Here is a 27,997-nt window from a genome sequence, read left to right on the forward strand (position 1 = left end):
AGAGAACACCATGAATACTTTTACTAGCTTATTGCTTTCATTAAGTTTATGACCTGGTGCTTTTTGTTGTGGCACTGCTAGTTGAATGAATGATGAAGATTGAAAAAATATTGATTGCTAGGCTTTTTCTGTTTTACTCTGTTTTCTTCTGTCATTTACAATAGCACTGCTCTCTAATACATAGGTGGCGGTCGAAACCCAGTAACACCACGATTCTTGCGACACTTCAATAAAATCACCATTAATGAATTTGATGATGAATCCATGTACACGATATTTTCTAGAATCTTAGACTGGCATCTGACTATATGGTAAGAGATCTTTTTGTATGTAGAAAAATCAAAATAATTTAATTACGTTACAGGAAAATTTGAAATATACGTCTGTAGGAACTTTGTGTTGTAAAAAAATGAACGTATTTTATATCCTGTGCGTTTTGTGATATTCATTACTTCAACTGAACTGATGATCATGTTGAAATAGTGAACTTATTCTTCTGAAGTTTCCAACAAAGTTCTAGATTAGCTGAGCCTAATTAAGTTAGTTGAGACATCCTTGTAGTACCGTATTATTTGATGTATAAAAACAATTTGATTAGAAATTGTTGAAAGAACATAACCACAATCTATTCTTAAATTTCCTGTTGTTCGAGAAGGTTTATTCTTTCTTCAATCTTTCACTGCTGAATAATTTTAAATTGTATTATTAGATTTTTAAATTTTTTTATTGATTCAACTTTAATTTTTCTCTCCATTCTAACAGCTAAGTCTCAGAAAATTGTAATATCCTGTTTCTAGACTAGGTTGATGCTTGACAGCTTCTGACCCTTTGAGAAGAGAGATAGAAGGAAGATAGCAAGGGCTATTAGACCAACTTTTCTGTTGCCATTGTTAGTTGTAAAAATCTAGGGAGGAAAGGGTATAATTGCTTATGTCTGACCTTAGGCAATTTTTCCAGCATGTTCCATGGTTGCTAGTTTTGATTCATAGACAAGGTTGGTCTTTTAATCTAGCAAGGGAACTGATATTTTTTTAAGCTGCCCATGAGGAAGTATAACTCCATTCTGTGCTGGTGGGACCTCACCTGGAGTACTGCATTCAGATGTGGAGTCCTCAGTATAGGAGAGATGTCGGCCTGTTGGAGCACATCCACAGGAGCACAACAGAAATGATCTGAGGGATGCAACACCTTCCCTGTGAAGGCAGGCTAAGAGAGCTGGGACTGTTAGCCTGGAGAAAAGAAGGTTCCGTGGCGAGACCTGATAGCGCCATTCCAGGATCCGAAGAGGGGGTATAAGAAAGAAGGGAACAGACTTTTTAACAGAGTCTGTTGAGACAGTATGAGGGGAAATGGCTTCAAACTAAAAGAGGGGAGATATAGTCTGGATGTAAGGAAGAAGGTTTTACAATGAGGGTGGTGAGGCACTGGAAGAGGTTGCGCAGGGAGGTAGTGGAATGCCCCATCCTTGGGGACACTCTAGGTCAGTCTGAACCAGGCTCTGAGCACCTTGAACTAGTGTGCGACCCCGTTCATTGTAGGGGAATTGGACTAATGACATGGAAGAGTCCCTTGCAGCTCAAATAATGATTTTATGACTCCGTAAGCACAGAATTTTAAAAGCAGGGACATACAAGTGTGCATGTATTGTGTTGTTTATTAATTACCACCTTTTATACCTTATCAGTTACAGCTTTCCACCGCAATTTATAGAACTGATTCCACAAGTTATTAATGGAACCATGCGTATATATAAAGAAGCTATGAAGAATCTACTTCCTACCCCAGCCAAATCACACTATTTGTTCAATCTCCGTGATTTTTCACGTGTTATTCAAGGTGTTTGCCTGTCAAGGCCTGAAACAATAGACTCTACAGAAATGATAAAACGTCTCTGGGTTCATGAGGTAAATCACATAATGCTAAGAAATTATTGTTGTTGTTATTATTATTATTGTTATTTTAAGATGCCAATTTGACTGTTAATGTTTTTGTGATATCTTTTCCTATTGCCTAGCAGCTGTAAATTGCTATTGCATTCATGAGACAAGGTTTTTTATATTCTGAATGGGCAGACTTAATCAAATATGTCCAGGTGGAGACTGGTGACAAGTAGTGTCCCTCAAGGATCACTCCTGGGACTGGTGCGTATCAGCATCTTTATCTGTGCACCCTCAGCAAGTTTGCAGACAAAAGCAACCTGAGTGGTACAGTTGATATTACAGAAGGAAGGGATGTCATCCAGAGGCACCTAGACAGGTGTGAGGAGGGGGTTCATGGGAGCGCGGGATGTTGCATTTGTGTTAGGGAAGTCTGAGATACATGTACAGTCTGGAAGAAGAACTTTGTGAGAGCAGCCCTGCCAAGAAGAACTTAGCAGTCCTGGTGGATGAAGTGCTGGACGTGAGCCAGTAGTACTATATGTGTTCTTGTAGCCCAGAAGGCCAAAAGAAGGGTGACGAGCAGAGCAAGAGGTGATTGTCCTCCTCTACTCTGCCCTTGTGAGGCCCCAATCTGGAATATTGCGTCCAAGTGTGGAATCCTTACCTCAGGATAGATGTGGAGCTTCTAGAATGGGTCTAGAGAAGTAACACAAAATTTATCAGAAGGCTGGAGCATCTCTTCTATGAAGACAGACTGAGGGATTTGAGCTTATTCAGCCTGGATAAGAGAAGGCTGTGGGGAGATCTCATTGCAGCCTTCCAGTACTTTCAGGAAGCTTATAAACAGGAGGGAAATCAACTTTTTACGTGTGTAGATAGTGACAGGACAAGGGGGAATGGTTTAAACAAGAAGAGGGGAGATTTACATGAAATGTCAGGGGGAAGTTTTTCACCGAGAGCGTGGTGAAGTGCTGGAACAGGTTGTGAGAGACGTTGCGGATGCTCCATCCCTGAAGGTTTTCAAGGCCAGGTTGGATGGAACCCTGGACAACCTGATCTAGTGCCTGATTAAGTGGTTGGAAACCCTGTCCTCCTGTGGCATAGGGGTTGGAACTTCAAATTCCTTTCCAACCCAAAACATTCAGTGGTTCTATGCCAATACAAATTGTATCTCTGTAGACAAGTTGACCATTGATTTGCTTGCATGTGATTATGTGGCCTCTGGTTGCTGCTTTGAATGCTTATGCAGTCCTTTCGATTTCTTCCCTCCTTCCTCCCTACGAAAAAAGACAAATCAGTTGTGAAAAGAACAGCAAGTAGTCCTGGATCTCTGGAAATTTGAGCAATCTAAAGTTTGATCCCTATTTTATTACTATTGTTTTTTTTTTTTCCTTCTGGTCTTCCTTTGGAAGAAACTCACAATCTTCCTGCCTTCAGCAAATGCTTCCCATCCATCATAGTAGAATGGACACCTTAGAGGCGCAACTTAGAAACATTCCTTCTTTGTTTTTTTATTTTTCCTCTGGAATTAAAGGAAAGCAAGGTTTTTATAATTGTTATGCTTTTAAAATATTTGGCATCAGTGATGGAAGACATCTTTGGTATTCAGCCCATTGATCACCCTTTCTCAAAGCAGGATAACATAAAAAAAGGAGCAATAGCAAATTTTGAAGAAGCTTTTCTAGAAGCTTCTTTCATTTCTATAAGTACAAGTACAACGCACTCCAGGAAATCCATTTCTAATGTTCACCATCTTTTTCATTAAAAAAGGTTCCTAGAAGCTGTCTTCTTGCTTGAAATACAAACTGTAACTTCTCCTATATTTTTGTAGCAGAAAGATCTGAAGGCTTCCTTCATCTGCAGCAGCCTTTTTTACATTTATACATTAATAAACGCATAGTATTTATTAGAATATGCATAGAAAATGCATATGTTTATGTATTTCCACGCAGATCTCTACTGTAATTCCAAGGCTATAATACTGGGCTTGACTGTTCCAACTGACTCTAAATATCTATTTTTTTCTATGGATTGAAGTTTAAGATTATTTATATTCTGATTTTTTTTTCTCTGATTTGTATTCAATTTATCTTTATTAAAACAAATACAAATTCAACAGCAGAAACAAGTACTACAATGTAACTATTTTGATCATACAGGTCCTTAGAGTATATTATGATCGCTTGGTGGATAATCCTGATCGGGCTTGGCTTGTTGGATTTATCCAAGAAGTTGTGAATAAAGACCTGCATGAAGACTTTCATGAACTTTTCCAGAATCTGGACTCCAATAATGATGGCAGAGTGGAGGAAGATGACTTACGTACCTTAATGTTTTGTGATTTTCATGACCCTAAAAGAGACGACACTAAATATAGAGAGATCACTGATGTGGATCAGCTGAGATTAGTTGTAGAGAGTCACCTCGAAGAGTTTAATAACTTAAGCAAAAAGCCAATGCAGCTAGTCTTGTTCCAGTTTGCTATAGAACATATTTGTAGAATTTCCCGTATTCTGAAACAGCCTCGTAGCCATGCCCTCCTTGTTGGTGTTGGAGGTAGTGGCCGACAGTCTCTTACTCGATTAGCAGCCCACATGGCTGAGTACAACCTTTTCCAGGTTGAAATAACCAAAAGTTACAGTACCAATGAATGGCACAAAGACTTGAAAGATATACTAAGAAAATCTACGGAAGCAGAAATGCAGGGAGTTTTCTTGTTCACTGATACGCAGATAAAAAAAGAGTCGTTCTTAGAAGACATTAACAACTTTCTAAATGCAGGTGAAGTGCCAAACCTTTTTGCAGTAGATGAGAAACAAGAAATTTGTGAACAAATGCGTCAAATAGATCGACAGAGGGACAGGACCAAACAAACTGATGGTAGTCCTATAGCTCTTTTTAACATGTTTGTTGATCGCTGCCGAGATCAACTTCATATAGTACTGGCAATGAGTCCAATTGGAGATGCTTTCCGTAATCGCCTTCGTAAATTTCCTGCTCTTGTCAACTGCTGCACGCTAGACTGGTTTCAGGTAAAAAGAAAAATTTTATTTGGCTTGTTTTTCTAATGGAAATGTAGTAGACGCATGAGTTTAGTCATTTTTTTAGCAAATAATTCTGATTGAGATAGCAGCGAAAAATACTTTGGATTTTTTTAGTGTCATGCTTTAAATTGTTTACACACATGGAATAAACCTAACTGTAATAAAAGCTAATATAAGAAGAATACAGAATCATCAAGAAAATGTCTGATTGTCGTATAAGAGCATAGCTGAATGAACATAGTACTGTAGACATTATAGATTTTAAAAAGAATCGTTTTCTATATTGCAAGGACTACCAGAACCTGTGCTCCAAAAAAAAGTTTAGAACTGTAACCTCTGTTACAAATAAACAAACAAACCAACCATCTTTCTGATGCAGACGACCATGTTTTCCCTACTACTCTGTAGTAAGACTATATTCTGCCTATGACATCCTAAAGGCCCTAGATACATGATTTAAAGTATATGTAATCCATCAAGTTTTAACAGGTCCTGGTCTAATTTTAAAAATTTTTTTGAAGAAGAGTAACAATCTTACACCAATATGGACATATTGAAAACGTGAGATTTTCCTTTTAGTAAGAATGCTTGCTCCAGATGAGGTTTGACAGGAGGCTTGAATTAAATCTCTAGGTGTTTGAGTTCTTTCTAGTTTTTATTATCCTCTTCTATAATGATAATGCAGTCTGATTCTTTATGTCTCGGTGTCTTCATCTGTGAAATGGGATAAAGACTTTTGTTTTTGTTTTGTAAAGTGTTTTGGTATTTGTAAGTGTGAAGTGCTGAGTAAGAGAAGTGTTGATTCATTTGTCATAGACGTGGCCTGAAGATGCATTGGAAGCAGTTGCCTCTCGCTTCTTGGAAGATGTTGAAATGTCAGAAGAAACTCGAAGTGGGTGTATTGATATGTGTAAAAGCTTTCATACATCTACCATTGTTTTATCTGATTTATACCACGCGGAGCTTCAGAGACACAACTATGTTACACCTACTTCGTACTTGGAATTGATCTCCACTTTTAAAACTCTGCTTGAAAAGAAACGCACGTAAGGATCAATGAAGTCCTTTACTAACAGAGCACAAGTTCACAAAAAGTATTATTTTTTTTTTATCTTCTATAGCTAATCTGAACAAAACAGTGAATTGTTTCTAGTAAATTAAAGCATAATTGAAATTGTAATAATTAATACATCCTGTTTCCTCTGAGATTCACTGGAGGCTGCAAGAAAGATATGTGGGAAACCAGCTTCTGAGTTGCTAGATGCCACGGTCTTGCTAGTGAGCTACAGCTTTGCTGAGCTTCTTCAGAAAGGGTTTCTGCACATCTGTGCAGCTGTACTGTATGTTCCTGGCTGGTGAGAGGAAGTTCTTCTGCTTTCCTTTTGTTCCCACTGATTGGACACTGCCATACCAATTAAGACAAGTTCTGAAGTTCATCTAAAAAATTGCTGTGTCACATTCTACTAATAAAGGGATTTCCTCAATTATACAAATTCTATTCCAGCCTCACCTCTTCCCTCTTATTTTTTCTCTTAACTACTGTATTGTGATTTTTGCAGTTCTTGGCACTCTGTTGTCAATAACTTAATAACTGCTCACTTACCTTGAAGTGATAATAGATTTATCTATAAACCAATCTCTGTGTATGCATAGTGGAGCAGTTAAAAACTGTGGCTTACGCAATTCCTGGTACATTCGTTATTTGTTGAGTGAATAAAACAAGCGTGATAGAGTATTTGATTACTTGATGTATTGAGAAATTTGGGGAATGAGCCCTAGTGAATGCAGTGGTCAAGTACTGATTAAATGTTTTTGTAATGAAGCGCTATTTTTTTTTTAGCAAGGTGATGGAAATGAAAAGAAGATACGAAGTTGGCTTGGAGAAACTGAACTCTGCCACATCTCAAGTCGCCTCAATGCAGTCTGAGCTGGAAGCTCTGCAGCCTCAGTTACAGGAAGCCAGCACACAGGTCGATGAGATGATGGTGGTTATTCAAAAAGAATCCTCAGAAGTAGCCAAAACTGAAAAAATTGTGAAAGCTGATGAAGCAGTGGCAAATGAGCAAGCTATGGCTGCCAAAGCCATCAAAGACGAATGCGATGCTGACTTAGCTCAAGCACTGCCTTATTTAGAAGCTGCTCTGGCTGCTCTTGACACTCTCACTGCACAGGTATATCTGACTGTGTGTATTCATGAACTAGAGTGGTATTGTGAGAAACGTAAGCATTGAGTATCTGCTTTGCAGAGTTTATGTTATACTAACAATTTTTTTTTTAATTTGTAAGCTTTTTTTTTTTTTTTTTTTTTGCTTTTAGAAAGGAAACATCACCGTATTTTGTAGCAAAAATACAATAAGACTGTTTTTGCAGACTGCATGATCAAATGTTATACTAGACATTTCAAAATTCATAACTATAAGCGTATTTTGCCTTGGCTAGCCAAGTTAGAAAAATGTATACTTTTGACCTTCTTATTCGTAACTTTTCACCCTGTCAAGTATTATTTTTAGATTTAGTCTTTTGGAGTCTAGGAATTGAGATTCTGTGTTTCCTCGTGTTGAGGGAGTATGACATTGGAATTGGAAGTGGTCAACTTGTAGTTTTATGGATATCTAGTTTTGCTTTGCCTGTGGTGGGATGAGAGGAAGTTTCCCGGACTGCAAAAGTGTGGGTGGACTGTGTGCTTCTGCTGTTGTGAGAAACAGGATTTTTGAATACTTTGAGGAAATGTTACGTGAAAGCAAATGTTTTGTTATCTATAGCTACTGTTGTTATGAAAAGTTTCAGATTAGGTCATTGTCAGATCATTGGCATGGTTTATGAAAATAGTAAATGACTTAGACTCTTCAAAGGCTGTTGTGTATTTGTGAATAACAAAACAGGAATGCAGCTTTGAAGGCCAATTAAGTAATTCTTTAGCTTCTTTAACTGCCCAATGTATCAAAAAAGTTTTATTATAAGAGGAGTAAAAAAAAGAGGAACTTCCAGGAGGAAGGTGGGGAAGTAAAAGGCTTTTCCTCAAATCATAATTAAGTAGCATGACGAAAACAAATAAAAAGTGCATGTAGGGGAGCTTATAGCACTTACACTGGACTTTCAGATTCACCCTTAACTCCGCTGACAGCAAACGCTGCCCACAAGCCTGTGTGCGTAAATGCACTACTAAGTTCCTTTTTTAGAGAAACATCTGTACATGATTGAGTGCTATGAAATTAGTATAATTTTTTTTTCTGTCCTTCATTCATTAACGAAAATACTGCATTTCTGGAGCTATGATCTGCCATTTTGGTAAACTATTTTTGTAGGGTGCGCTTGTCATCATCCCAGTTACAAAGAGCTTTATTACATACCGATATCTCCCTCTTTTCAGAAAACGGCAGTTCTCTTGCTTTTCTTACAGTTATTCTTACGCTTACATAAAGTTTCTTACACTTCACGTTGCTTTTAGTTGCTTTTAGTTTGCATTTAGTCTTTGAAATAGTATTTTACTCTACTTAAAACCCTCATCAAGTTTCTTTGTATTTTGTCCTTAATTTTATTTTATGGAATGGTTAACTTTGGTCTTTGGTTCTCTTAGACTTCCTTCCCCGCAATTCCTATCAGCCTGTGTTCTGACTGCCTCGGTGAAATTCCCTGGCTTTATAGATAACTGTCCTTTCTCTCATTTGAACACTTGCACAGTTACAGTTGTTCTTAAAACATAGCTTAAAGCTCCACTAACTGTTGTTATTTTCTTTCTATTTGCATTCAGTCTTATCATTTCTGTGTTTTTGTGGCGTGAGTAGAGAATTCCAGAACGTAAAAGATACATCTTTCTATCCAAATTGCCAAGATCTTAGAACTCAAAAACAAAACTAAGCAAAACCTTGGGCGAACTGTCAAAATCTAGCACCAATTGGCAAGATAATTTGAGTCTAGAACTCCATTAATATTTTAAGTACGTTATTTTCTGAGAAAGGCTGTTAGAAAGAGTACTTGAATTTCCATGCAGAGTTAGTCTTTGAGAAGGATGATGTTACATAAATCTTTAGTTCACTAACCTTCTGTTCAATTGGCTGTGTTTGCACATGTACAATTATTTTGTTCTTTTGCGTTATGCTTACACATTTGCATTTTAAACATTGCTTATTCATATTAGAAATTGGAGATTTTTCTTTGCGTGATGCAGCGTTTTTCTTAGTTGCTTCTTTCCTTCTTCAGTTCATTCTGGGGGTTTAATAACTGACGAGAGTACTAATGGATTTAATTCAGTACTCGGAGAGCACTATGGTTGGAGACAGTTTTGCCTTGTGTTATACCAAATCTATTGAGCCACTGCTGAATTGATTCTATAAGTTTGGAAATACTGTTACAGAGCCTGAACCGAAGGTTAGCGGTAGAACGTCTGAACTCCGTAACTGAAGTGCAATGCCCACTGCTGATTCAGGGGCAGAAATTACGTATAAAAATGAGTTACAGATGAGACTTTTTTTTTACTCTTCCAAATTGACCATTAACTAGCTTTCGGGTCTTTTTGTTTAGAAGGCAATGTTAATTTGAACTCCAGAGCACTTCAAAGAGAGAAGTAGAGTGGGGGGTGAAAACAAAAATATATTTTTTTCAGAATGAAAGTGAGCTATATATACGTGTGGCCTACACAAGCTTTTAGAATCGCAATGTGTTTCAAATTATCAAGTTTGAAGATAGTAGGTGTGCGTGGAAAAATATTATCTTGATAGAAAAATGCTTATTATTTCTACTGTAACAGAGGAATTAATTCAAACGAATGTTCAGAGTTCTAAAAGTTGGATGTTTTTCTTTGTTTCGTTTTATTCGCTTGTATGTTTGTAAGGATATTACAGTGGTTAAGTCCATGAAGAGTCCTCCTGCTGGTGTCAAGCTTGTAATGGAAACCATATGCATCCTTAAAGGTATCAAGGCAGATAGGATTCCTGATCCAACAGGTTCCGGAAGAAAAATTGAGGATTTCTGGGGTCCGGCTAAGAGACTTCTGGGTGACATAAGATTTCTTCAGTCTCTTCGTGAATACGACAAGGATAACATTCCCCCGGCTTACATGGCTATCATAAGAAAACAGTATCTTACAAATCCTGAGTTTGTACCGGACAAGATTCGAAATGCTTCCACAGCAGCAGAGGGTCTATGCAAATGGGTCATAGCCATGGATGTTTATGATAAGTAAGTATGTGTAAAAATAATAATTAAAATAAACTTTGTTGAAGAAGTGAGTTTGTATTTACGCTAAAGGAAATTTGATACTACTTCTTACCGATGCAAGATTTGTGCAAATAAGCAGTCATAAACATTCATTCATAGAAGATATCTAATGTTAAGGTGTATAACCTGATTTTCAGTTCTAGATTTTTCTGAGAAGGCACAGGAGCGATGTTTATTCAGTTAGCAAATAAAGTTAACCTTTTTGGAGTGTTGCACATATCAAACAGAGGTATTATTGAAATGTCTTTGGAAGTTTCTAACCGTATCGAGCCCCGAGGATACCTTGCGTATCCTTATGCGTGTTGTTTTTGGCGTGCTGAAAAAATATATGCAGTTTTGATGATGTTTCCTACTCAGAAATATTTGGAACCCACATTCAACAGTAAATCACCACCGGGTGACTAAGGTTAATCTGAAATTTGAGTCATGCTAAGTAGCATTAGAATGGTAGTCGTTGGCTAAAATATTAGGAAATGCATACTTGGTAGTTCTGCATTTGAGAACAACTTCAAATGTTATGGTGACCTATTTTTTGAGAGAAAATTAACTACAAATGTGGACTTTGAACAGGATACGCAACTTAGAAGTAAGACGTTACGACGTTAATATTTGTGGAATAGTGAGATAGGGACCTTCTGGCACCTTGTCTTGCTACATTTTTGAAAAGATAAACAGTATGTTTTCCGTTTTGTGTTGCTTCCAATGTTCTCCTCGTACAGGTATTGTTAGAAAATAGAGTCTTCAAAACCGGAAAATACATCCTTGGATATGAAAAGCTATCAGTTTCCTTGTGGGTTAGCTCTTTGCATGTGTTCAGCGTATCTGTAACTTAATACAATTATTTATGTGTTTCCAAAGGCAGAAATCCATCTGTAATGGATTCTAAGCTGTGGCTAAATGAGATACAGCTCAGAAGGATAACCATTTTCACTTTAAGGTATTAGCTATTACAGAAAGTTTTGCAGAAACTGCCAAAGTCAGTCAGTAGCAGCACAGAAATAAGTAATGAAGTAAATGAAGCAAACACCAATTGTCTTCTCATATCACCAAATAATGAAAAACAGGACAGCGCATAGCTGCTGAGTTGCTGACGTTTCCCTTCGTCTTTCCTGTATTAAATTTTTTTGACAGTAATTCTGGAACGAGGGTGCATTTTTCAGGTTTTCAGTTTATTCTTTGACTTTGTTTAGAGTGATAAAAAATGTTGCGCCCAAAAAGCTGAAGTTGAATGAAGCTGAAGCAGAACTGAAGATTGCTATGGATGGTCTAAGAAAGAAACAGGCTGACCTGAAAGAAGTCCAGGATAAATTGGCTGTACTCCAACAGACGCTGGAATCCAAGAAAAAGGAGAAGGCTGACTTAGAAAATCAGGTACATGATGCAAAATATGAACTGTTGTTCCACCGATTTTTCATCAGTTACTTGAAATTTACTTCATTATCAAACGGTATTTTTCCTTTTAACTGCCTGTGTGCTGTCTTACTTGTAGATTGACATCTTTTTATTTCAGTGATAAGATCTTGAAGATTTGAATGCACAAAGCATAGGGAACGAATGCTTTAGAGTAATGAAAAATGCAGATGTCGTGATTTACAGGCATAGCTCTCCTGCATCCTCACTCACATTTGCTTTCCTAGGAGTCGGTTAATTTTCAATGGTTTCAATGGTTTTGATTAAATGTTAACTTGCAGGCCAGTACATTTGAGGTTTTAGTTACACCTTTTGTGCCAAAAACAATTTTTAGCGTGTTCATGGTAAACTCTGTTCCTAACTGCAGAGCTACTGTGCGTGCAAAGACAGGCAACGTTTAGACGATGGTTTTTTATTTTATGTTTTTAAGATTTGTAATACAACATCATAAGGTTTTGTTACAAGAATACTATCAGAATTTAAAATGGAGCCATTTTATCATGTTCTGCCTGAAACGTGTCCATAGCAGATAGAAGGAACTCAGAGACAGAGCTGGATTAAATACCTGTTAAATCAAATGGGAAAATTTGGAAAAAAACTTGGAAAGCTGGTTTAGATAAAAACCTGCAACAGCGGAAATGCAGATTACGTATTCGTGTTTTTTCACAGGAAATAACATAAATACCTACTTTAGTGAGACAACGACCTCTTTGAGTTGTTTGTGATTCTTTGGGACACGTAGATCATTTCGTTGACTTCAGTATTTTCCGTATCACATGCGGAGCTATCGTGAATTGCAGTGAATTGCAGGTTTTATATTTGTTGTCTTTCTTAATTTAGATGAAAGGGCAGCTAAAATTTAATGGGTTTCACTGTGCCGGTAGCGAGAGTGTTTTTCCTTTTGAAGCATTTAATTTGTAAATCGATGTTTTCTTTATGTTTCAGGAAATTAAGAAAGCACCTGTGAAGAGAAATTAATTGTGAATATATTTCTCAAGCGATCACGTAATCAGTTTGATTTCTTTTTCCCTTAAGGTTGACCTATGCCGCAAAAAAATGCAGCGAGCAGAGCAGTTGATTGGAGGCCTCGGTGGTGAAAAAACTCGTTGGAATGAGACCGCTTTGGAGCTGGCAAGGCAGTACATCAATTTGACTGGAGATATACTTATTTCGTCAGGAATCATAGCTTACCTAGGAGCATTTACATCCAGCTACAGAAAAGTAATGCGCCCTGTAACTTCATGCACGTGTTTTGTAATAATCTAAATTTAATTCACTTTACTTCTTCCTTCCCTCATTTTTAATCAAAGTAATTATTTTCTGCATTTTTCTCAAGAAAATGTTGTGCTGCTTTTTCCAACTATTGTTTTCTTCGTAATACAGATACTTTGATATTACCGTTTTAAATCCTCTGTAGAGGGAGTTCATTTTATAAGTATTTATAGCGTAAATAAATGGCAGGTTTTACACATCGCATGTACATAATTTTGAGAGTGTTCTGTTTTATTCTTTTAAGTGCATTTCAAGTAACTCACTTTGTGTCTGGGAAAGCAGGAATATTTTTGGAGAAATATCGTAAAGGGTTCTCAGATGTATTCCTGGCAAGTGTAAATTCTAGCGTAGACGATATTCTTAAAAGACATGTGGAGGCATCTCTAACCTAATATACCTGTATTTCACATATAGAAATCACACGCAAAGGCATTTTTAGTGACATTTTTAGATATCCCGTACAGAAGTGTGAGTTTCTCTCCGTTTGGAGATATACTGCTCTTGTCTGTAGCGTGTAGTACAGGAAATGCATTAGAAATTGTTTTTAATAGTTGTGGAAATATTGTAAATAGGCAGAACTTCAGTTAATATTTGCTACTTTTCTCATCTAGATGCAAACCCAAGAGTGGACGTTACTGTGTAAAGCGAGAAACATTCCTTGTTCTGACGATTTTTCCTTAATGACTACCTTGGGAGAGCCGGTGAAAATCAGAGCTTGGAATATTGCTGGGTTACCCTCTGACACATTTTCTATTGATAATGGCATCATTATCTCGTAAGTAAAACAAATCTTCAAAAGCATGGTTGTTTTTAATTGCTTTCTTACAACATGCTTGTCTGTTAACTACCTGTGTGGACGGTTTTCTACTGCGTACATTTAAACTGCATAGCTGGTTTAACAACCAGAGTTATATAATAAATAAATGACTGTGATGTTTCAATTGAAGAAATACTGATAATACCCTTCAACTTCATAATGTGAAGTTTTTAAATCTGTGAATTCCCTCTCCTCTTTTTAAACTCCTCTGGATTGCTATAACGATACCAAAAGCAATGATATTTCACAGACGTGCTGCGTAAGGGGTTACTCTTCAGTTTAAGATGTTCTAAAGCACCTCACCCGTGCTTTGGACGTCTCCATACATGCATAAAGTCAGGATAAAAAAAAACCCAAAACGATATTCACCTTCAAATTAACATATATTTCAGGTATTTATGACAGCACTTTTGTGTTGATTGGTTCTTTGTAGCGGATTGATTAAACAGAAGCTATTCGGAGAGGAAATACAAAGTGATAAACATTATGTTCTACAGCTTGGCTTTATCCTATTTTGAATTCAAGAACGATGCAAGAAGTGAAAGAATAGAATTTCTTGATATGAAAGTAATCATCCTTCAAAAACTAAAGCTCTGTTAATTTAAAATAAATGTGCTGTCTGTTACTACCAAGGGGTGTTTCTGCAGGGCTAATGGAGATTATTTTGTAAATCCTTCTTTGAGGGTTTTTCCCCTATATGGAAATGCTACGGAGATGATATAGATTTCAACTGCTTGTCTACAGACAGTATTTTGCCAAATGATGTAACATCCAGGCCCATTATGACTCAACGAAGCACCTCTCATGCTTGCCAGCACATAGCTACCGATTTCCAGCTACTGAGTTTTCTTCTTAGGGCAACTGAAGCTGAGTTCACCTTGTTTTGACTGGTGTTCTCTTTGTGATTGCTACCTTGTATACTTCATTTCACATCTGTTGCTCTGTGTTTTCCTACAAAGAATAAAAGCTTCTTAGAACCAGGTTAATGGCTGGCAAGCCTGTTAGTAGATACTTATGTAACAGGTACCTCACATCTTTTCTGCAATATTGCATCACATGAACTTGCTGATACAAACCTTTTCATTTTTGTTGCCGTTTACCTGAAAATTCTTGTCACTGTTTGAGGAGGCTGATGTTGTCCAATGCTGGTGGTCGGATACTTCTTTTAATGCAGAGCAAATGTTTTCACACTGAGCTAATATTGTATATTAAGCTAACGTTTCGAAACATAGATGTGCAGTTAATAATTCGGCTTTGGTAATTAGGCAGGTGCTGTGAATACAAAACTAAACAGATGTCAAGGAATAATTCACTAGCTAAAAACCCCAGTGTATTTTTCACACTTAAGAATTAGAACTGATCGTACGTCTGGAAGCGAAACATTTTACTGATGTTTCGGAGGCGTGCTGGGATTGTAAATGTAACATGTAACTTTGTAAGCAATTACCATATTAATAATTCGATCACCTAAGCTCCAAAGTTGACGCATGTTAATGAATCCACCGCTTCCACAGTACATCCCCTCCCCTCACTTTTATAAAGCTTTGATCAAAATTCCCTTTGAACTGATGAAAAGATGATTAGCATTTTAAAACTAAATAATGATGGCTTGCAATTTTGAAAAATCAGATAAGTTGAGCTCAGGTTGAAAGTACGTGTGTACGTGTTATGCTTGTCATTATACGTGTGTGCTTACATTTTTTTTAGGACCTCAAGAACAATATAAAAATGCAACTTCAGTTTTTTAAAGCAATGAGCGCTCTTTTTTTTTTTTTTTTTTTTTTTTTTTTTTTTTTTTTTTAAGGAAGAATTTGAGAGCTATTTGGAGATATTTTTGGAAATATACACGGTATTACTTGTGCATTTTCGTCCATTAAAAATGGTTTCAACAGCAATGAAGGCCTTCTGTGTTTAACTTTTATTAGAGTCAGCATACCTACGTGTGGTAAAGAATGCTGCAAAAAAAAAACCCATAAAGTAGTAATTAGCTCTGGCAAAAATAACATTGAGACGTTCTGCGTGTCCATTGTGCTTTAGGATTAGGTTTAAAAGATGATATCTTGAAGTACAAGTCACTTCTTGCATCCATTCATTCACTTGGCAATGCTAACTTAAGTCTACAACATTAAAGCTGTTCAGAATTTCCAAACTTACAGCTATCTTTTTAGTTTGAAAGAATTATAAAATTAAATGAGATTAATCTTTCTAGGATTTAAGAATTATTATTCTAAGAACTTTCTTTGGAAGTGGGAAATTTATTTTTTGTGGGCAAATAACTTGAAGTTTCATGTTTCCTCTTAATCTGTTAAAGATAACAGCCGAGCATGTACCTCAGCTGTAGGATTTTGGACTTGCAAGCTTTTGTTTTAATGAAAAAAGAAAATACATTGCCTTAAAAATGACTTTGAGGTAACAGTAAAGAGCTTACGTTTCAGCCTTGAAATGTGTATTTTTCCCTTCAGAAATGCGAGAAGATGGCCTCTTATGATAGATCCCCAGGGTCAAGCAAATAAATGGATAAAGAATATGGAAAAAGTCAATAGCTTGCACGTGATCAAGCTCAGCGACCCTCAGTTTGTTACGACACTGGAAAATTGCATTCAGTTTGGCAGTCCTGGTAAGTTATTGAATAATGAAAGTGTAAATTACAGGAAAACCTAGAAAGGGCACAATTAAATAAAAAACAGAACTCCGGCGTTAAATTATAACTATCGTCGTTGATGTCTTTGATGCAGGTTATAAGCTAATTCTTAGGAGAAAATGATTCTAATCCTCAGTTTAATTGGTATCTTTTAATTGCTCTGCAAGAACTATCTTTGTTTTCATGTTACAATCATTTGACTTCTAAAAAGTAATGTTGTTTCTATTTATGGCTTTTTAAGAGTATGAATTACCCAAGTGCTAGGCTGTGATAATTTAATGATTCCTGGATTCTGTAATTTTACTGCAGCTGCCGTACTGTTGTACCCTCAAACATAAACGAGTTAGTTAATAGAATACGTAATGATAATCGCAGCTAATTTAGTTGGATAACTGGAGCTGAAGTAAAGAAATAGATTGTTTATTCTCCGTTATTTTTCTTTCGATTTTGATATTCTTGAAGTCTCGCATTGAAAGACAAGAAGGCGTGGATACTCGAAGTGATTTCTTTCGGCGGCACGTGGCGTATGATTTGTTGTTACTTCCATTTTTAAGAATGGTAATCCATCAGCAGCAGTAATAGGAGTTTCAGCTGCTCGTTTGAAAATAGATATAATATTAGGGAAAAAAGATGAAATTAAAAATTCAGTTCTTTAATTTGGTTTTCATTTGGCCGAACGCTCTAAGAAACATTAATTAGATATGTAAATTTTGCCCGATTGATATTTTCACTTTTTGTGCATTGCTTACAAATTGCAAAAGACAGTCACTGAGTAGTATGAATAGTATAAATGCCGAGACGGTCCTACTAACGCTTACGTTATGTTGAAGTGCTTCTAGAGAATATCGGAGAAGAACTGGATCCTATTCTAGAGCCACTGTTGCTCAAACAGACGTTTAAGCAGTCGGGAAGTATATGCATTTGCCTCGGAGACTCCACTATCGAGTATGCTCCTGAATTCCGCTTTTATATTACGACTAAGCTGAGAAATCCACATTATCTTCCTGAAATATCTGTCAAGGTGAGAATTTTGAAAGTACAACTCTGTTTTAACTTCAGAGTGATTCCTTGGCTTCAGCGGGGAAGATTTTTTGGCATTTGTTGATTCTTCCTCACTTAGAATTTTTTGTTTTCGGCACTGCTGGAAGACCAGTGTTGTATCTCGTATGTAATACGTCACCTTGCAATACCAACGTATTTTCATACTCTAAGAAAATGTTGATTTATTGTAACACCTTTTCCAGTCTATATCTCTTGATTCTCTCAGTAACCTTTATTACAAAAGCGTGTTCAGGGATTTAATATCACATTCGCATGACATGCAAACTCTAATTAGACTTTCATATTCAAGATTCTTTTTTGTAGTACAGGTAATTTCTGACATTGTGCCTCCTTTATGAAAGATATAAAAATAAAATTTAATATATATAAAATATAAAATAATAAAATAAAATAAAATAACAAATGCTAAAACGAGGACATAATTTTTATATTCGAGGAACAAAGAAAAAGCATTTTTCTGCTTTCAAGAATAAAATGGGTGGGTTTTTTCATCTTAAAATTGCTTGAGAGAAGTATTGCACTTTTTCTTCATCGTTCCTTTTAAAGAGTTTTTAATTGAAAAGTATTGTAAATCGGCACTTTGGCTAAAGGCTGTACTGAAACGCAGAATCTTTGAGTCAAGCTCTGTAAACGTGATAGTCAGCAATGTGGAAGGCTAAGTTTCAACTAAGGAGTACTGAAAGTGGGGGAAAAAAGCACAAAAATGAACGAAAGGGAATAACTTTTGTTCTGTTCTTTTATCAAAAAAGATAATTACCGTCAGGTTCGGAAAAGAAAAAAAAGATGAAATATAACAGGAAAGAGAGCTTACAAAAGATGTACTCTTAGGCTAGTACATATGTATTTAAAATTGTATGAAAATTGTTTCCTAAGAATTGCTGATAGTTAATAGAATTAAAATCTTCTAGTTGTCAATCAGCAATTGACACAGGGAGAAGACAGAAAAGTAATATCTAAAAAAATTTGTCCAAAGGTAATTGTAACACCCTTTGCTGTGATTATCCTGAAGGTCGCTCTGGAGGTAGCTAATGGAAAAAGAGTCCAGAGAAAATAGTTATTGATAGGGCTATCGTATTTCATAGAAATGATCGTCATGAATTCTGATGTCTTATATAGCGAAGCCTTCAAAGGCACGTATAGAACGTATTTGCAGTACAGAGATATATTTGCAGTTATTAGTCATTCAGAGTATCTTTCCTCCATTTGTGAGATTATTTATTAGAAATTGTGTCATTCAAAAAGCACTAAAAAAACCTCATGATTTTCAGCTCTAGGAATGCTGTCTATTCACGTGCTTTAAAAACATCATTACGGCCCTCTGAGGATAAGGAAGAATGCAGATTTTAACGTTTGCGCTTAGTCCTCAAAGATTCAGGTATCCGAGCCAGCCAACTTTTCAGAGCGTAGCCGCTCTGGCCGAAAGTTACCTCAGAGCTGCTCGTAGCAAACTTTTTGCTTTGAAGAGGAGAAATGGAGCTTCTGAAATGTTCCTATGTTTATAACCTTTAGATCTATATAATCTGTATATTTAGATCCCTCTATATATTATATATCAGTTTACCATTATTAAAATTCTGAGAGAAGATGGGGGAAGAAATTAGGCCGCGATGCTTATGAAGATCATAATGATTCTTAGAGTCACATACAACTGAACTTTATCTCAAAATTCCCGTTTAAAAAAAGCAGTGAAAGAGCCCCAAATGAGGTGTGGTGTAAGGAATACCTATTAATGTTGTATTTTAAGAAAATGAGAATAATATACCACCTAACATCACAAGCGAAGCTCATAGAAAAAAGGTTTTGACAACTGTTCATAGTACTAGAGGAAGAAGATTAAGACAAATTGACTGTACGGGTATTTTGTATCGTCACTAATCCCAAGGTTCAGGTGAACGTTCTTTGGAGATACAGATCATCTGTACCTACCAAAAAAGCCCAGAGAGAATCTACAGTCACTACAGAGACTTTCAGTGAGTTGATTTTTTTGGTTTTGAATTACGCACATTAAGTATTTTCTAGTCTCTACTGGTAATGTATTTTTTTACCTTTCTCATACAAAACATTACATGTTTTTTGCTTTTTCAACCAAAGCACGTCATTTATTGAGTCGGTTATAAATACGTTATGGCACAGAAATTCTTTTAGTGAACAAGTTTTCAAAACGTCTTTTTTTTTTTTAAGATATTTTCTCAAGAGAAAGAGGTGCTATTATGCTATTAGTAGGATACAAATATCTGTGGTAATAACAACCCAAACTACATGAGAACAGGACAATTAAGAGGGGAAAGTGTATGTTGCGGGAGCAGCATCAACTAAAAGTGTAACTCCGGCCTCTGTGTTTCCACTTACTTGATGAAAATTGCAAGGATTGATTATAAAGTAGAAAGAAGTTTCTTAAAATTCTAAAATGCGATCTGTATTTGTATTTTTCTAAAATACTGTGTCGGCATCCCTTCTGCAGTGGGATGTTCAGATTGAACAGATCTGGAAAACAAACACGAACTAATGTACTTACAGAACTTGTGCATTAATTTGAATCTTCCATTCATAGAAGTCTCTCTGAAAAAGCTATTTGAAGGCTAAAGGTATCGAAGGATCGTTCATTTACGTTATGTGAACCACTCACTTGAAGCATTAGAGTTTCAGTGTAATTTCAAGCGCTAACTTTCCTGTACACGATCTTAAACTCTCATCTGCTATTCGTTTACCATCCAATTTTCGTTTAACGCATCATTGTGCAATCCTCATCCTGTAAATGAGGAAGCATTTTAATTGTATGTGATCAATTCTCAAAACATCTTCCTTCTAACAGGTAACGCTATTGAATTTCATGATAACTTCAGAAGGAATGCAGGATCAGCTTCTTGGAATAGTAGTTGCAAGAGAAAGACCAGATCTCGAAGGAGAAAAACAAGCCCTCATCCTTCAAGGGGCTGCAAATAAAAGGTATGAAGATAACTTCCCTTGCTAGGGACAGAAGCAGATTGCAGTTTAAGAAAATCAAAATCATTGGAAATACATTTCATAGGCATTTTTTAATTGTTCTATTATTTAGGTCTGATTTAACAGGAAATTCAAGAGCATGATTTTTGAGAGCCCAGACTCGGCTCATTTGGCTTTCAGACTGATCGGAACGCACGGTCTTTCTCGTACTCGTACCGTTTATGGCTTTCTGTCACAGACACAGTTTGCTATATGTGGGATTGTAATAAAATACTGAAGAAGTTAGGGGGATGTGTCATCGTAGAGCAAACTCTTGATCCTGTCTTCTGTCTTTACATGTGCCTTTCAAGTTGTTATTAACGTATGATTTGCTGTCCTCACAAACGTTGATGTTTTACAGTTGTTTTTTTTTCTTTTTTTTTCTTTTTTCCCCCACTCTGCATTATATTTGCTATTATTGCACATGCGGAAGGGATCTTTGTCCGCAGATCCAAGCATGAAACGTGCAGCATTCAAAATGTTGTGACCCACTCTCCCTTCGCAATGTTTATTTCGAGTCTGAAATTAGCTTAATTTTTCTGAAATTTAAGCCAATACTTAGTAACAGGTACAAAAAGGTTTTCTTACGTAAGTTGCGTACCGTGGAAAGAATCTACGCGTAACCTTCTGTAAAACTAGCAGAAAATTGCCAAATTTAATAAGCAAAAAAAATTGTATTTTATCATAGGCAATTAAAAGAAATAGAAGACAAGATTTTAGAAGTTCTTTCGGCTTCGGAAGGAAATATTTTGGAGGATGAAACCGCTATTAAGATATTGTCTTCTTCCAAAGTTCTGGCTAACGAGATTTCTGAAAAGCAAGCTGTAGCAGAAGAAACAGAAAAGAAGATTGATGCCACTCGTATGGGCTATCGTCCTATTGCTGTCCATTCATCGATCTTGTTTTTTTCTATTACCGATCTAGCCAACATTGAGCCGATGTATCAGTACTCTCTCATGTGGTTTATTAACCTTTTCACCATGTCTATAGATAACTCAGAGAAATCAGAAGATTTACAAACAAGGTAAGAGGGGTAATCTGCCATATGTAATTGGTGACATGTTCGGTTAGTCTAGAGAAGTTATTGCCATTTCTGCGAAGCGTGTCACGTAAGGCGTCGCGTTCTGAAACATTCTTTGTATATATCTGCCGGATATTGTTCTGGAAGACAATTTCTTCACAGAGACAAAATGGTATGACGGAATACAAGTGCAACATATTTCACTATTTTATTTAGTAATTGCTAACTTAAGACACATGTGAAATTGCAAAGGAGCAGAGCGATTAAAATGGTCCGCTCACCTTAATTTTGTGTTTAATGTATTGACTTTGTATGCCTTCCCGAAGCAGATAAGAAACATTCACGCAACTGGTAAAAGAGAATGAAGTCTTGCGTCCGGGGGCCTAGGTCGTAGAGTAGGAAAAGCAGTAGTTATTAACCCAGCAAATGTTGGACTGTTTGATTACAGTTTTGTATGCGGGGCATCCCTCCTTCTTCCATTTTTTCTTCACGAGAAAACTGCAATCTTCAATGATCTCATAAAAGCAAGCCCTGGATTGATTTTCCGTGTGATTGATTAAGATCGCAGTAGGATTGTTCAAAATGTAACGCCGAAGTGAATTAGCTACACGGAGATTTTCTTAAGAGATCTTTTCAGTATTCCATCAATTCAATTAATAAATTGTATTTCGGCAGCTTGTTTGATCTCCAGATCTGTGGATTAAATGCACGGAGCTTTGCTTTTCTAGCTTAGCTACTTCTGTGGTCATTCACTGAATGAAAGACAGGGGAAACTACTGCAGAAAAAACAGTTAGTGTTACAGATAACAATTTCTGAATTATCTGTGACAGTCTGTGTTTTATTTAAATACAAGTGAGGTGCGGTTCCTGGCAAGGTAGCACTTAACGTAAAAGCGTTTGTTTTAATGGTGTACTGATTTACGAAGGTTATTGTTTCATTAGAATTTAAGGTCTGTATAGTTCAAGATTAGCATACGCGTTTTTATCACAAATGCTACGCATTCAAGTCAGAATTAATATTTTGTTATCGTATTTGAAACTACGTTCAACTTATCCTTCTACCAAAAGACAGTCTGCATTCTATACACCTATCCCTTTGACTTTAAATCTTACGTGTTCTTGTCTCAAAAAAGCAGCCTCACGCTCCTGTGTTCCTAAATCAAAGTCAGCAAGCGATAAGAAAGAAGTTTTTTACTTAGTTTGTTTGAAACAAAAACTTTGTGCTAACAGAAATTGGAAGATGCGGGTCCTGAATTCCAGCTGACAGTGTGCATTCCCGGGGCACGATCGGTGTAAGCTCATTTTCACAGCTTTGCCCATGAAAGACATAAAAAGGCAGACCTGCCAAGGCACAGAAAATTCTGTCAGTTAATAATTCACGTGGGACTTTTTTCTTGGGTCGTCTCCACTAATCAGGTGGTATTCACTACATGCTCTGAGATTTTTATATTCTTCTTAATTCTTTTCTTAGTTTGACATAACTGTATGAATGCAGGTGCTTGATTTCTAACCATCTGTATAGGTTTTTCATTTCTTTTTGGCTGTTCTAACGTAACTCTTGGCGAAATGATGACTGACAAACCTTCCTTTTTTATTTAATTTAAAAAAAATAATTAACAGTCATAAGTTTTTCATATATTTGCGATTATAGCGTCTGTAGAATAGAAAATGGATTACAGAAGACGATCAAAAATCAGCGGTTTGGATTTGAGCCGTGGTATTCTTGTTCATAATGAATCTTAAGATTGTTGTTCTTTTTGCCACTCCCAAAGGAGACTGCTCTTTTCCTCAGCAAAACACGTCGGGGAGTCATAATTTTGGTTTTTGTTATTTTGGCCAAAAATCGGTACCCCAATTTAACCATTCTTTTGAGGCTAATTGACCAGAGAGTTTCTTACGATTAAGGGGATCCAATTTATTTGTAGTAGGCTTCAAAAATGCACAGATTTTAAGCTTGATATTAATGGAAGATCGTTCTTTTCCTGACACCTGTAGGTTGAAGATTCTCAAGGATCATTTCACTTACTCTCTTTACGTCAATGTCTGTCGTTCACTGTTTGAAAAGGACAAGCTGCTCTTCTCTTTTTATCTAACTGTGAATCTCCTGAAATATGAGAAAATGGTAAGTAATTAAAAATAATCTCCTGTTCAAACGACCAGCCGTAAGAATTGAGAGGATAAAATAGAAAAATAAGCGTATACGTAATAGTAATATTTAATCCAGAATTTTTTTGTTTGAGTTCAATAAGCAATTACTAGAAGCAAAGAAGATTCTATAGAATAAAATAAATTTGTCGCAAACAAGTGTGGCAAAAAACATACTGGATGATAATAGCTTTTCTGGATGTTATTGAAACCTTAGTCCGCCCTATACTATTCTTAGGGTTAAGGTTTTACAAAATTTTACCGTAACGTATTCTGAATTCTAAAAGCTTATAAAAATGAATTGTGAGAGGCAATTTAAGAAATAACTCATCTTCATTTAAAGCGTTAAATCTTTTTAATTTTAAAATCAGCTTTTGTATTAAGTTTTCCAGTTCCTCAAATTCATTGTTAACTGAAAATCATACACTAAATGCTTCGGGTAGGAATCTTTTTCAACTGGTCTAAGAAATCAGATAAGCACAGTGATTTCCTATAGAACATATTAAAACTATCAGATTTTATTTATTTAGTTCTAAGAGCAGCGTTTTTTCCCACAGATTAACGAGGATGAATGGAAATTCCTGTTGACCGGCGGCATAGGCTTGGACAATCCCTTCTCTAATCCGTGCACCTGGCTTCCTCCGCAATCATGGGATGAAATCTGTCGGCTAGAAGACTTGCCGTGCTTCACGAACATTAGTAAGGATTTTACGCGACTTAAAGACGGATGGAAAACAGTGTACGACAGCTTGGTACGTTAACATTCCCAATTGCTTGCTTCCAAAAGCTAATTAACGCATCAAATACATTTATTGTCAGAAAATGGAGTATTGTCACTTTACAGGGTTGATTTCTGCATCTCTGAAAGTAAAAATTTAAGCAAACGGTGTGGAGGGGCAGATAACTGCCAGTTTGTCAGGTGGCTACTGAATACCAGGTATTTGATTTGGGCTGGAGTAAAAGAAGGCACATCCTGTAGAAGTAAGGCAACAGTGAAATTAGTTGCATTCACGTCAGCCGCTGTCGCCTTAGCGGTAGGTCCATTTGTTCACAGGGCTTTGAGGATGCCTTTTCGTACCATTACATAGGTATTCAGCTTTTTTGGGTAAATTCAAAAAATGACAGCAACAAAAACAACCGTTGCATTTTAGAAGTACTCAAGTGGGATTCAGGAGACCTGCGTCCTATTCCAGAGTGACAGATAGGCACAAATGATTTCTTTAAACTTTTTCACTACTGTACACTCAAAATTGAGCCTTTGTAGATGACTTACACTCCACTTTCAGGCACTTGCTTTATCTTACTGTCAACTTCTCTCGGCGCTCGTTTTACCGTACCGCTTTTCTTCTGCTTTTAGTTATGCCGTCAGTTACGCAGTTAGCTCTCACTGTAAGCACAATTCCTGATCCAAATATTTTAAAAACTATCATTTCCCAATAGCACCATTCCTGACCGTTACTGTTTCCAACACCAACACTGAAACAGTAGCGTCTGTTCAGCTAGTCAAGCGAGGCATTTTTCTCAACGTTACTTAAATGAGTAAAATATTACAATGTACAGCTAGATGGCCTGTGACCTGTTACACTCTTTTTAAAAAGGCTGCATTTCAACGATTTAGAAATCCTTTCTCTAACCAAGGGACTGGACGGGGGTAAAGAGAAAAGCTAAAGGATTTTTAGTTGGAATTTCTCATGACGGTACGATAAATTTTGAAGAAATAAAGTAGATACGGCTGCTTCAGTCGTCCAGATAGCAGGAAACAGGCAAATAGCAGAAATAAAGCTTGCCTTAAGCATTTGCATAACTTATATGGAAAGTTGAGAGCTTCAGTTCATCTTCCCACACTCGCCATTGAGAAACCAAACATGGAAATTACAACCTTTGAAACAGAGGGTGAGGAGACTACTTCATTATGTACACTAAGATGATACCATTTTATAGTAAAGGTGCTGACTCGCAGAAGAATCAGGGTCCACGTATTGACCACTAACCACATTCAGAGAGCCAAACTGAAATAAACAGAAATTTATTCACTTAAATATCATTAAAAAAAATAAAAATAAAAATAAAAAAATCAGTTAAGTGATTAAAAAAAATAATCTAAAGAATTAGTAAGACCGCAACTAGGACCGCCGTTACTGAACCCTGAACGGTATATACAGTGCCTGTCACCGTCTTGATCCGGGAGAGGCATTAGGCCTCTTACTCGTTATAAAAACATTTTCTTCCAGCATCCAGCTTCAACAATAATACTTTCCTGTGAAAGCACTAGAATGTTGAGAAGTGCTAGTTGACAGGTCTCAGTAAGCATTCTTTTTCTCATAGAGGCCATCTTTTTCACCAGTACGGTTTATCCCCAGCAACGCACAAGCAGGCAAAGGGCAGTTTAGTCTATGAAAGGAGGAGATAGAGGGCACAAAATGACTTCAAGCACCCTCATCGTAAATAACAGTATGATGAATATAGCTGTCTCAAGATCATCAGAAAACTATTTGACGTTTGCTTCTCCTACTCTTGCAACTCATGTTTCTTCCAAAAACAGAGAAGACCTGAGTTCAGCTCCCCGCTCCAAGAATTTTGTGTATTTTGTCTAAAGTTAAGCTCTGTATCTTAGAGCAGGGACCGAAACTTGGTTTCCCCCAGCCAGCTGGCTGGCCACCTTAACCTCAAAGCTTACTGCTGCATCTCTGCTTCTCGTGGATAAACAATCAGTTTTTGGCAGTAGCACAGCTCATTATGGTCTTCGGTGCAACCTTTGCTCATAAGTGTTTCTTAATTTTCTCAGTGATACCAAACTAGCACTTTTTTAGCCACGCTCTTTTTAAAGAGTCGGAGTTTTCACAGCGACATACCTATTTCCCCCTTATATTGATTGAAAAATAAGATTAGTATCCAGAACGCTGTGCTAAGTGCTGAGAAATCATGGAGAGGGTCAGAGTCCAGGCCCTTTGAGGAACACAAGCTCTATTGTGAATGGATTTGCTAAATCAAAGTTGCTCGGAATCCGTAGTCCACCCATACGCCTCTGTGCCCGGCCCTTCACATGCGAGCCTAAGTTGCCCCGGTGCAGCCATAACAGCAGTGGCCAGCTAGCGTTGTACTGGAGTAAGTTAACATACACCGCACGCTCATTGTTATTCCGGTCTAGTAACTGCTGCCAAATAGCTGGAATATTCATAAGCTGCTTACAAAATAAGTTCCGGGGCATTCTTCGACTCGTTTTTTTCAGTTCAATTTCACTCAGATCCGGCATAAATACCGATTGTCATATAATAGCGTAGCATTTCCTGTACCTCACCTCTTGTCTGCTTTCGTCGTAGAGAAAAGAGGAACTGGGTCATTAACATTTTAAATACCTGAAAATTGCTGACTTCTCTGCCACAGTAGACACTCCCTAGATATACTTTTTTTTTTTTTTTTTTAAAGAAAAAACATTAAATGAGGGAAAATAACACAAAGTCCCATTCCTGCAGATTTTTAAAAAGTCTGTTGTGAATTGATGTATCGAGTTAGGATAATCAACAATTCACATAATTCACAAATGCTTTAGAGAAAACTGAAATATGTATGTTTTTAGGATCCTCAGTACGAGGATTTTCCTGCAGAGTGGCAAGAAAAGTTGGGCGAATTCCAAAGGATGCTCATCATTCGCTGTCTGAGACCTGACAAGGTACGTACAAGGCTACTGCCTTATTAAAAAAAAAACAAAACAAAACCCCTCTGTGTATTTTAGAAGCAAAAAACATTTGCAAATTTGCATTACGACTGAGTTGCTGCAGTTTAGCCCCAGCTGGCAGCTAAGCGCTACGCGGGCGCTTGCTCAGTACTCACAGTGAGACGGGGGAGAGAAACGGACGTGGTAAGACTGTGAAAGTTCACGCTGAGGTAGTCTGTTCACCAGGTAGAAGTCACGGTAAGATAAATGCCGTCATTCCAAATGTACTCTCTCCTCCTTCTTTCCCCTAGCTTCTACATACGTAACAATAGGACACGGAACGTACCTTTGGTTAGCCTAGACCAGACCAGGCACATCTCCTCCCAGAAAAGTGTAACAAGCAGACTTATTAACGTGGAAGGATAGGCTTTGAGTTTTTTTTTTTATTTATTTTTTTATTTTTTATTTTTTAAAACATTTCACTGCATACACCAAAATCTCCTCAGCATTTCCAACTCAAGGTCATCTTACAAGCCTAGTGACTTTCCCTTTTTATTACATCTGACAACTTGGCTTGCATAAGTTTTTCACCTTGCTATCCAAGGTCGATTAGGTTGCTGTAGGAAGATAATTTAATAGCAGCGTAGACTGTTAAGTAGTAATTACTGCAGACAGCCAGGTCCATTTTCTCCTACACAAAGTATTTTGATTCAGGACCGTTGCGAGTGTCTGGCTCAAAGACTTGAATAAGGCATAGATCGCAGCAGGTACTCGCTGTTAGTCATCTTTATTCAAAGGTCAGCCCATGACAAGCAAGATAAAAGTATTTGCTTACATATTTATCATGCATT

The 27,997-nt window shown here is 36.9% G+C and overlaps 1 protein-coding gene across 5 annotated transcripts in view; it reads left to right on the forward strand.

Moving 5' to 3' along the window:
* DNAH7 (dynein axonemal heavy chain 7) overlaps window positions 1-27,997 on the forward strand; it is a 98,956-nt gene that overhangs the window by 55,147 nt on the left and 15,812 nt on the right. For 4 of the 5 annotated variants that reach the window (XM_052675022.1, XM_052675020.1, XM_052675018.1 and 1 more), the window contains 16 exons: window positions 185-311; window positions 1,685-1,904; window positions 4,040-4,912; window positions 5,741-5,970; window positions 6,765-7,095; window positions 9,756-10,102; window positions 11,332-11,512; window positions 12,587-12,772; window positions 13,435-13,598; window positions 16,103-16,257; window positions 17,112-17,302; window positions 20,156-20,289; window positions 21,014-21,349; window positions 23,342-23,468; window positions 24,049-24,243; window positions 27,069-27,161. In XM_052675022.1, coding sequence (XP_052530982.1) covers window positions 185-311; window positions 1,685-1,904; window positions 4,040-4,912; window positions 5,741-5,970; window positions 6,765-7,095; window positions 9,756-10,102; window positions 11,332-11,512; window positions 12,587-12,772; window positions 13,435-13,598; window positions 16,103-16,257; window positions 17,112-17,302; window positions 20,156-20,289; window positions 21,014-21,349; window positions 23,342-23,468; window positions 24,049-24,243; window positions 27,069-27,161 — 3,890 coding nt within the window. The remainder of the gene's footprint in view (window positions 1-184; window positions 312-1,684; window positions 1,905-4,039; window positions 4,913-5,740; window positions 5,971-6,764; window positions 7,096-9,755; window positions 10,103-11,331; window positions 11,513-12,586; window positions 12,773-13,434; window positions 13,599-16,102; window positions 16,258-17,111; window positions 17,303-20,155; window positions 20,290-21,013; window positions 21,350-23,341; window positions 23,469-24,048; window positions 24,244-27,068; window positions 27,162-27,997) is intronic. The other variant, XM_052675019.1, reaches the window with a different exon arrangement.

The sequence above is a fragment of the Tympanuchus pallidicinctus genome, unplaced genomic scaffold (assembly GCF_026119805.1).
Source record: "Tympanuchus pallidicinctus isolate F22 unplaced genomic scaffold, pur_lepc_1.0 scaffold15, whole genome shotgun sequence".
Classification (NCBI taxonomy): Eukaryota; Metazoa; Chordata; class Aves; order Galliformes; family Phasianidae; genus Tympanuchus; species Tympanuchus pallidicinctus.